The sequence below is a fragment of the Lontra canadensis genome, unplaced genomic scaffold (genome assembly GCF_010015895.1).
Source record: "Lontra canadensis isolate GAN:19392208 unplaced genomic scaffold, GSC_riverotter_1.0 scaffold1, whole genome shotgun sequence".
NCBI lineage: Eukaryota > Metazoa > Chordata > Mammalia > Carnivora > Mustelidae > Lontra > Lontra canadensis.
This window is the reverse complement of record NW_022630995.1, coordinates 11,184,124-11,194,380: the sequence shown is the minus strand read 5'-3', so window position 1 is coordinate 11,194,380 and position 10,257 is coordinate 11,184,124. Positions and strand designations below refer to the sequence as shown.

At 36.6% G+C, this 10,257-nt stretch overlaps 1 protein-coding gene across 1 annotated transcript; it reads left to right on the top strand.

The window, feature by feature from the left end:
* The first annotated feature begins 722 nt into the window (after positions 1-722).
* Positions 723-9,968, top strand: LOC116870913 (mucin-6-like). Its single transcript, XM_032863138.1, has 3 exons — positions 723-791; positions 5,543-5,599; positions 8,217-9,968. Exons 2-3 carry the CDS (start codon positions 5,552-5,554, stop codon positions 9,798-9,800), a joined length of 1,632 nt encoding a protein of 543 aa, XP_032719029.1. The 5' UTR covers positions 723-791; positions 5,543-5,551; the 3' UTR covers positions 9,801-9,968.
* The last annotated feature ends 289 nt before the right edge of the window (positions 9,969-10,257 follow it).

The following is a 10,257-nucleotide window of genomic DNA, read 5'->3' as shown; positions in this document are numbered from 1 at the left end:
AATGCTATAAACATAATAAAAACATATAAACATAATATTATAAACAATCCACCTATTTCACTCAGATCATTTTCCTTTAGTTTTTCACAGTACTGGATGTTCAAATACTTGACTAGAGAGTCAAGACCCTGCATCACATTGCATGAAACATTATACTGTTCCTGATATTTATTTAGCCTGAAGTAATGGCTGAAGATCGGAGACAGGTAAGTAGCTCCTTCCTATATTTACTATCCCTTTTAAGTACGCTTACCTTACTAATGTTAAATATCAATGAACCCTAACCCCTTGACATCATTTCCAGAGAATGGACCATCTTAAATTCTCCTGGTAGTTTAGTTCCTCCTGAAAGCATGTTAGATACTATATAAAATAATATTAAAAGACACCAAGGACAATAAGTTTCCATCAATTAGAAGTCCTCCCATAGACACACCCTCGGAAATCCCAAAGAGTTGAGAAACTTTTCAAAATGGACTTGAATGTTCAATCTGTTCATCAGAAGAATGTGAGTCTCTATCTGCCTAAGAAAAGAATATATGCAAAGGGGTACCTGCCAATATCTACTCACAATTACCCATTGTTTAAGAAAAGATCATCAGACTAGAAATAAGTTCATCACACTTTTTTTGTTACCAGGAGAAATCCAGCAAAAAGGCTGCATATAATCACCAGTATTTTCCTATAAATTCTCCTTTTTAATATCATTTTTAATTCTAATTACCATCAAGAGGATGTTCACATACAGTAGCTGATAAGAATCTACCTGACGAGAAGGAACTCCTAACAGGGTAAGTATATGGATATTTGGAAATATCCAGTCCATTCTGGAATTTACCTACAATTCCTCAGTTTACAATAGAATTCTTAATAAAGGGTACATAAAAGAAATGCCAGAAGATATTAATTGCAGTCGATCCAAAAACTCAAATGTGCCTTAAGATAAAAAGGTGGGACATAATATTTTTTTTAAGATTGAAAGTTTTCAGGGCATCTGGTTGGCTCCATCAGAATAGTATGTGACTCTTGATCTTGAGGTTGAGTTCAAGCCCCACGTTGGGTGTAGAGATTACTTAAATAAATGATTTTTTTTTTAAGATTTAAATTTTTCAACAACTGAATGTGGCTAAGAAAAGAGATTTTATTGTATTTTGAAATAGTTATTTTGGAGCAACTCTTGAAACTAAGATAAAATGCAAAATCCAAGACCTCACTGTGGTTTCATAACACCCGTGTAATAAGTAATAAGTCTTACTGTTGGAATTTCTCCAGCTTTATCTCAACCACTCGTCCCGTTGACCACTATCCTCCCACCACACTGGACTTCTTGAAATTTGGCTGTGTGTCTGCCTTAAACCCTCTTTCCATACTCATTGTCTAGCTAACGTTCTCATTCTACAGATGTCAGCATAAATGTCACTTCACCAAAATGGTGCCTTTTCATTCCTTATCCCTCTCAATCAGAATTGTCCTGTTTTATACCTTCTTATAGCACCTATACTTGTTCTTCATTGCACTTATTACCATTTCTAATTGGGTATTTGTGTCTTTATTTAATTATGGCTTGGCTCCCTAACTTGTTCTATGAGATGAAAGAATTCTGCTTTGCTCACTATTGGATTCTTAGTGTCCCACATACTCCTGCCACATGACAGACTTACAATAACCTTCCATCCAATTTTCCTTTAAATAAAATGTTCCTCCCAGGATAGCTTAATTTTCTGTAATGTTCACCAGAAGAGGTAATAGAAACCAAATTAAGTTAGCACTTGTCAAAATAAATGTCATAGTGAAAAACCCTCAATATGTTCCATGGCTTCTTTTATCTGAGCCAAACATGAATTTAACAGGAACAAAAAATTTTCTATTTTTACTGTGTTTTTTTTTTAATTGTGATTTTTTTTTACTCTCATCATTTATTATGTCTACAAGATCAAAATTGAATTTAGCTAACTAGACACTTGGAAAATTAAATCCTATGTAAATATAATCTTCAGGAAGCCATTATCTCTAAAAAAATAAATGTGATTTCAAACTAACAGAACTAGCTGAAATATTTGGAGTTAGAAAGTCGTATATAAGAGCCTAGTCATTTATTTGTGTGTGCAAAATCTTCAGGATTTAATTTTAAGAAAAAAAAACTTCATTTTAAAAACTCAGCTTTAAAAATGAAATAATGAACATCTTACAATGTAAAAATAAAAACAAAAACTAAGGTTTAGTCTAGAGTTGAACCTTATCTCAAAGAGCAGTGTACATTATTCAAATAAAAAGTACAAGAGCATTTAAAATATTTGCTTTGTGGAGCACTGGGTGGCTCAGTGGGTTAAAGCCTCTGCCTTCGGCTCGGGTCATGATCTCAGGGTCCTGGGATCGAGTCTCGCATTGAGCTCTCTGCTCAGCAGGGAGCCTGCTTCCGCCTCTCTTTCTGCCTGCCTCTCTGCCTACTTGTGATCTCTGTCAAATAAATAAATAAAATCTTTAAAAAAAATAAAATAAAATAAAATATTTGCTTCCTAACCTACCAGTCCTTCTTCTCACTCTCAACCTGCACTCTGTGAGGAAATATTTATTTGTGTTAGCTATGCCAGGCAGTTTGCCAGGCACTAAGGATACAGAGATTTGGGTTTTTTAAGTTCCAGTCTTAAGAAGAAACCCTCAGGGGTGCCTAGGTTGCACAGTGGGTTAAGCCTCTGCCTTAGGCTCAGATCTTGGTCCCAGGGTCCTGGGATCGAGCCCCGCATCGGGCTCTCTGCTCAGCAGAGAGCTTGCTTCCCCTCTCTCTCTGCCCGCCTCTCTGCCTACTTGTGATCTCTCTCTCTGTGTCAAATAAATAAATAAAACCTTAAAAAAAAAAAAAAAAAGAGGAAACCCTCAGTCTGGACATATGTAGGGGTGGTCTGGGTAGAAGAGTAGATAATACAGTTTAACTCGGGATAGTATTGGGCATAATGTGAGGACACAGGAAGGCTTAGGGGTCATAGCCATACAAAGTTTTAAAAGATGAATAGAAGTCATCTGCTCACAAGATCAATGGGAGACAGAGAAGCCAATGTAGATTCCAGGGTAGCAAGAACATAGAGTAATTGGAAAACTGCCAGTCCTTTACGTTGGCATAGCTCATTTAAAAAAAATATTAGACAGAATGCAGAGGACCTACACCCAAAGAATTTGGATTTCATTGTGCAGCTGTGGAAGTAAACAAAGAATTTTAAGCAGATTTTTGGAAGGACATTCCGGTTACAGAAGAAAAGGAGCTGCAGGAAGGTTGGAAGGTAGAGTAGTAGGGCTTCAGGAAGCTTGGAGGCTATCACATAGTACCTTAAGAAATTGTGAAAAAAACTGAACTACAGATGGGGACATGGAATAAGTCAAAAATGATGAGGAAATCTAATGAACTGAATAAAGATTTGGTCACGGTTGGAATTGATGAATCCTGTTGAAATATGAGGTGGGAGTGTGGAGTGAAGACGAGTTTGACAAGCGAAATCAAAAATGACTTTCATGGGGCGCCTAGGTGGCTCAGTGGGTTAAAGCCTCTGCCTTCGACTCAGGTCATGATCCCAGAGTCCTGGAATCGGGCACGCATCGGGCTCTCTGCTCAGAGGGAAGCCTGCTTCCTCCTCTCTCTCTGCCTGCCTCTCTGCCTACTTGTGATCTCTGTCTGTCAAATAAATAAATAAAATCTTTAAAAAAAAAAAATGACTTTCATATTCTCCTTTAAACAAGTGTGTGAATGGTAGCGTCACTCATTCCGAAGGGATTGTAGTAGGACAAGAGGTGGGGTGAGACAGGCGTGTTACTAGTCTAGTTTTGAAGTTGTCAGTTTGGAGTTCCTGTTGGAAATGTGAAGGGGAAGTGCAGTGGTTGTAGGATACATAGTTTGGGAGCTCAGAGAGAGCCCTATTGTAAAGATAGAGATTTGGGAGACAAGAACATAGAGCTGGCCGCTGAGGTCCCCGCTCTGATGAGATTGCTCAAGGGGGACACATGCAACAGAAGACAGGACCCTCCTGAACGCGCTGTTTTCTCTTTCTATTCCATGCTCTGCTTTCCCTGCACTTCCTCTATCCGTTTCTCACAACTCCCGTATCTCTGTACTTGTTAGATAATATCCCATTATAAGGAACTAAATTTTGTTTTAATGATTCCTTAACTATGTAAGAATTGTATATACATTTTGTTGAACTTTTAAGTAAACTCCACCTTGTGTGTGACTTGAACTTATGACCTTCAGATCCAGACCTGAGCTGAGATCAAGAGTCAAACACTTAACTGAGCCACCCAGGTGCTGTCATTGTGTTTAACTTTTTCTTTTAATTTTATTAACATATAATGTATTATTTGCCCCAGGGGTACAGGCCTGTGAATCATCAGTCTTACACACTTCACAGCACTCACCATAGTACATACCCTCCCCAATGTCCATAACCCAGCCCTCCATCCCTCTCCCTCAACCCCCTTAAGATAACTTTTAAAAAGGAGTGAGCAGGGGCACCTGGCGGGCTCACCCAGTAGAGACTGCAACTCTTGATCTCTGGGTTGTAAATTCAAGACCCACATTGGGTTGTAGAGATTATTTAAAATAAATAAATAAATAATTTTTTTAAAGTAGGTGAGCATTTCAGTTTCTACTTTTTTCTGTCTAAAATTAGCTAAACTAAATTGTCTTTTACATGGGTAAAAATCTAAACTAATTTGGGAGAACATAGGAAGGTAAATTTGCTTATAAGTTATTTCCAAAATTCTTACTCCAGTATCAGTCTTTAAGTATGATTTTTCATTTTCAACCCAAGTAAGAAAATGATGATGCATTTCCTTTTTTATGTAATATATAGCCTTATCTGCCTAGAAATATCTGGTGCATAGCAGAAATATTGTGCATAATTTAAAATTATACCACACAGTAAAATTAATACTTTACTAATAGTCTTCCAGGATTTTAAAAACTTCCTGTAAAGACTTTTAGTGGTTGTTGTTGTTGTTTATACATGGGTAGGATATATTGCACAAATATCCTCTAACTTTGTCTGGAGGATATTTCTTCGCAAACATATAGGAATCCTCAGAAGATAAAAGGAATTTAGTTTACAGGCAGGCTTTAATTGCGGGGAAAAAATGTTCTTTATAAAATATCAGTATTTTAATTATTTGAGCTCTTATTTCATGAGCCTTAAAAAAGAAAATAAAGGGCTGCTTTTTGCATTTATTTATAAATATATATAAATATAATATAAATAAATATAAATAAATAATAATAAATAAATATAAAATGTACAATTTTATATTTATATATAATATCTTATATAATATAATAATAATTTATTTAATAATAATATATAATTATAATAATATAAATATATTGTATTTATATTAAATATAAAATAAATAAATATAAATATAAATATAAATAAATATATAAATATAAATATAAATATTAAAACTTTTCCAAGCTATGCCTGTTGTGTAAATAAAAGTTTTGCTCCAATCTTGCATCAGTGTGACTAAAAGAATAATCATTTTGGCTTTTTGCAGAGTATAGCAACTAAACATGAAAATCATATTCCAAATTTTTTGGGTTCTAAGCCTCTGCTTCTTGGTAAGTTCCATTAATCAGAAAGATTCTTCATGCTTATCTGATTCTAGTAGTGGACAATGACTTGGAATCATCTTTGTAGAATTTTCACTCTAGTTGATCTTTGACTCCAAACACTGTAGTAAAAGGATGCATAATCAGTATGATGAGTTTTTAAAAAGATACAAATTTTTGCATGGGCTTAATACATCAGCCATGAAGGCAAATAGCAAAAAAAAAAAAAAAAAAAAGACTCCAAAAATTATTTTGGAACAATAGCACTGTTGAAACAGGAACATAAAGTATCAAATGACTACTTTAAAACAGAATTTCATTTAGATATATATGCTCTGATATAATTATTTAAGGGAAAAGCATCCAAGTGTTTTTTTTTTTTTTAAGATTTTATTTATTTGTTTGTTTGTTTGTTTGACAAAAAGAGAGAGAGCACAAGCAGGGGGAGCAGCAGAGGGAGAGGGAGAAGCAGGCTCCTCACTAAGCAGGGAGCCCAATGCTAGGCTCGATCCCAGGACAATGGGATCATGACCTGAGCCTAAGGCAGTTGCTTAACTGACTGAGCCACCCCTTTAAGTGCTTTTCTTTTCTTTCTTTCTTTTTTTTTTTTTTTCCCCACCTGTCCTCATTTCATCACATTGGCCATAGTTCAGAACTCAGGGAGAAAGCTGGTGAGGGCGTTCAGGCTTAAAATACTGTATATAGCAGATGGGCTAGATCGTAGTAGAAGTTATGAATTTGATCAACCCTACATCCCAAACATCTTCTCTAAATGTTCCCAATCCTTTCTCAAGCTAACTGCTATCAGGCTCGTCTCTTGGACCCTGTCTTCCCCTGTACCTCTCTCACGTGGGGGCTGGTGTCTTCCCTCTTCCCGCATTCCATAAGAACTGCTGTGATGGTTGACCTCCTTGCTTTTGATCACTGCTTCCAGCCTGTTCTTCCCTCTCACATTCTTGAAAACCTCTAGCTTTGAATTTCCCATCACCTATTACACGACCCACCAACCTGTCCAGGTTCAGTCATCAATTGACCCAGGCTGCTGGTTCTCATTCCTCAAGGGTTTTAGCACCTGGCTCATTATCACTCTCTGATGTTATTCTCATCTTAATTCTTGGTAATTTCAATATCCCCATAGACAATCTTTCCAAAACACTATCCTCTCGGTTGCTGATACCGCCATCTGAAGAGATCTTATCACTCACCAAACCAACACTTCTGTCTTTCCAGGCCTGTCCCTCTTGTGCTCTAAATCTTCTAAGCCTATTTCATTGTCTTAACTTCCCTTGTGTTCTCATTTTTCTCCTTAGTTGAATTAGAGTTCATGGTCTACCAGTATTAACCCCTCCTTTCTTTTCTTCCCATCCATATAGTTTTTCACTATTCTAGATAACTAGCACCATTCCCTCTCCTCTCACACGTCCAAAACCTCTTCCTCCATCCTCTTTCTTGCTGATGACTTACTTCCCATTTCACCAAGAAAATAAAAACAACTAAAGACGAACCCTCACAAGTTCCTATCACCATTATCTATACTCACCTACTCTCAGCCACACCTATATATTCTGAGCAGTCCAAATTCCTTGCTAAGACCAATCTTTTCACTCATGCACTTGATCTCACACCATCTTGCTTACTCAAGGACATCACCCCTAAAACCCTCCTCTCTCTGCTCTCATCACTTTTCTCACTCTCAATTAGATTTTTCTCAACAATATGAATGTTTATTTTTCTATTTTAATAAAGAAAACCCCTATCAATTCCCCTCACGTCTCTCTCAGCTACTGCTCTACTTGTGAAAAATTGTCTATCCTCAATTTTATTTAACAAATGAGTTGGACTGTGATTGTATGAAATTTTAAAAAGCTTTGAATGGAGAACTGTGGATGACTGTAGTAACATATATGAGTTCCTTTATGAAGGCCCAAGTATATCAACAGCAATTTTCTTGAGAAATATAAATAAGAGTTTCTTGTATATTGTACTGTTTTTAAGTAATATGATTTATTTATCTTAAATTAAACTTCCTTTTCAGTAAAAAAGATTAACTTATTCAAGACTAAGTTGTTCAGGGTCTGATAGGCACCAAAAATTATACTGAGTCTTAAAATGACATGAGGACATACAAAAAAGACAATTATTTCTTTCAGGGAGTTTAAATTTATTGTAGAATCTTTAGAAGTTTATAATTTAGATAAATACTTAATTTTTTGACATGAGGTCCTGATTACTACTATAGAAATAAAAACAAAAATTCTACAGAAGAGGGAGAAATTACTTCAGATTGAAGGATTCTTTTAAGATTGTCTGGAAAAACAATATTGAGTACATGCATACACATAATATGCATGAATGGCCAAAGGCTTCATCGTCATATGTGCCAGTGATAAGATCTTGTATATCTCACTAAGAGATACTGAACATGGAAGGAAGGAAAGAAGGAAAAGAAAGAGGTAAGAAAGAAAGAAAGATGGAAAGAAAGATATTCACTTGTCTAAATGCAGGCCTTTTTTTTTTACAAGCCAGAAACATAACTTTTAGGAAAAAATGTTCTTAATTCTTTGTAATTTAATATTTTGCAGAAGAGATATTAAGTATGATTGATTTTGCCTATGTCTATCTTCAGGGCAGTCAGAGTCAAGAAAGGAATAATGGGTTCAATCAAAGAAGACTGTTGCGTTCATCTGGTCAAGTGCTAGCTCGTTCACAATCTGCTCAAGTCAAACGTTTTCCAAATCCAAATCCACCAAGATCCCTCTTGCTTCAATATCACCAAAACTTAGCTGGCCAGTCACTAAGTAGATCAACCAATTCAAAGTTACTTCCTCCTACAAAGCAATTGCTTTTAAAGTCATCGATCCCCAAAAACCTAGCGAAACCACAAACTCATTCAAATAAAGCTAGCCAACCAAAACTAGGTCCAACTGAGCACAGTTCAAAAACTCAAAGTAGGTCTAGGCAGCCACAAGCTTATCAAAATAACCCTATTCAAAAAAGTCCCTGTTTCAAGTCACCTATTCACAAAAGATCCAATTCATTACATCCTGGTCCATTATCATACTCTAAAACACAGTCTCAAAAATCCCAATCTCTTCCAAATTTTTCTGCTACAAGAGTGATCAGGCCATTCAGAACTCCTTCAAATACAATCTTTCAGCAAAAACCGCAACTAACCAAACATAATCCTAATCCACACACGCTGCAAAAAGCTAGCCTAAACAAGGCACATGCAAATGAACTTGCTACAAGAGCTAGACAAAGGAAGCCTAATTCAAAAGCACTTGTCCAAAATATAGCATGCCACACCAAAACTCATCTGCAGCCACCTGGTGGAAGAAAATATATACAGCCACTTGATCCAAGAAAACTTCTACAACCATTGAGTCAAGGAAGACGTCCACAGTCATCTAGTCGAAGACGACACCCACATCCAGTTGGTCAGAAGATATCAAATCCACCAATTAAAGTACCTGGACAAATTAAGCCTTGTATTAGGCCACACATTCAAAACAAACCTGGATCACACCACTATCATCCACATATATCTCTTTCTCCAGGCAGGCTATATCCACCTCCCTTCGTTCCCAGCCCACGACCTCAGGTGCAACCAGTTAGCAAGGTGGTAAGCACCAGAACCCAAGTCTTAAACACAACTCCATTTTCTGCCATTGCCACCACAACTCCCCAGACTATCAGCTCCCACACAACCTCAGCTACAACCACAAACAAAATCTCATCTGCTCTCATTTCTGAAAGGACAACTTCTTCTGATATCACAGTTTCCAGTCCTGAAATCCAAGTTCCAGTCACCATTCCACCCACTGCTGCAACCACGTCTAATGCCCCAGCTACTGAGATTTCAACTCCCCTTGTTACTACCACTCCTCTCACAGCCACCACGCAAACAACTCCTTTTACCACACAAGAGATTACCATTGTACATGCAACTGCTGGAGATCCAACTATACTTTCCAACACAACCATCACATTTGCAGCTGCAACACTCTTTACCACCACATCGTCTGCCATTACTGTGCAAAATACCACTGCTTCCACCAACACCTCATCCGCAGCTGATACAGAAAGGACCAAGACCCTCAGGATGACCACTGAGCCAGGATATGAAACAACAGAACTTCCCTATAGCAGCCCCAACCCTGATGATAACTATATATTTGAAACTACAGAATCTGATTACTATTATGAATAATTCGATGTCTCTAATCCTGAAATTACACCAACTACCCACACCACTCAAAAACCTACCTCTACCATCAACCAAATACCACAATTTTCTAAACTATATTGCTCTTTAACTCCATGATTGTGACTTTTTTTCTCTAAAATATTTCCAAAGTATTTAGAAAGACAATAAAGATTAAACAAGTGAGATTATGGAGTATTTTATGATTTCATTAAAAAAGAACTCTTTAGTCATTTTAAAGCACTACCTTCCTTTTCCATCACTGCATGACTCTACTAAGCCCTCAATGAGAGAATTAGACAATTTAAAGTACAAATACAAACACTTCTAGAGTCATCCTTAAGCCTCAAACTTAGTATTGGGATTGGAGAGGGGGAAGAAACTAGTAGACTTTCATGGATTTCATTGAAAATTGTCATTTAATTTGTTCTAGTAGAAAAAGATAAAAGAAATATTGTCAACT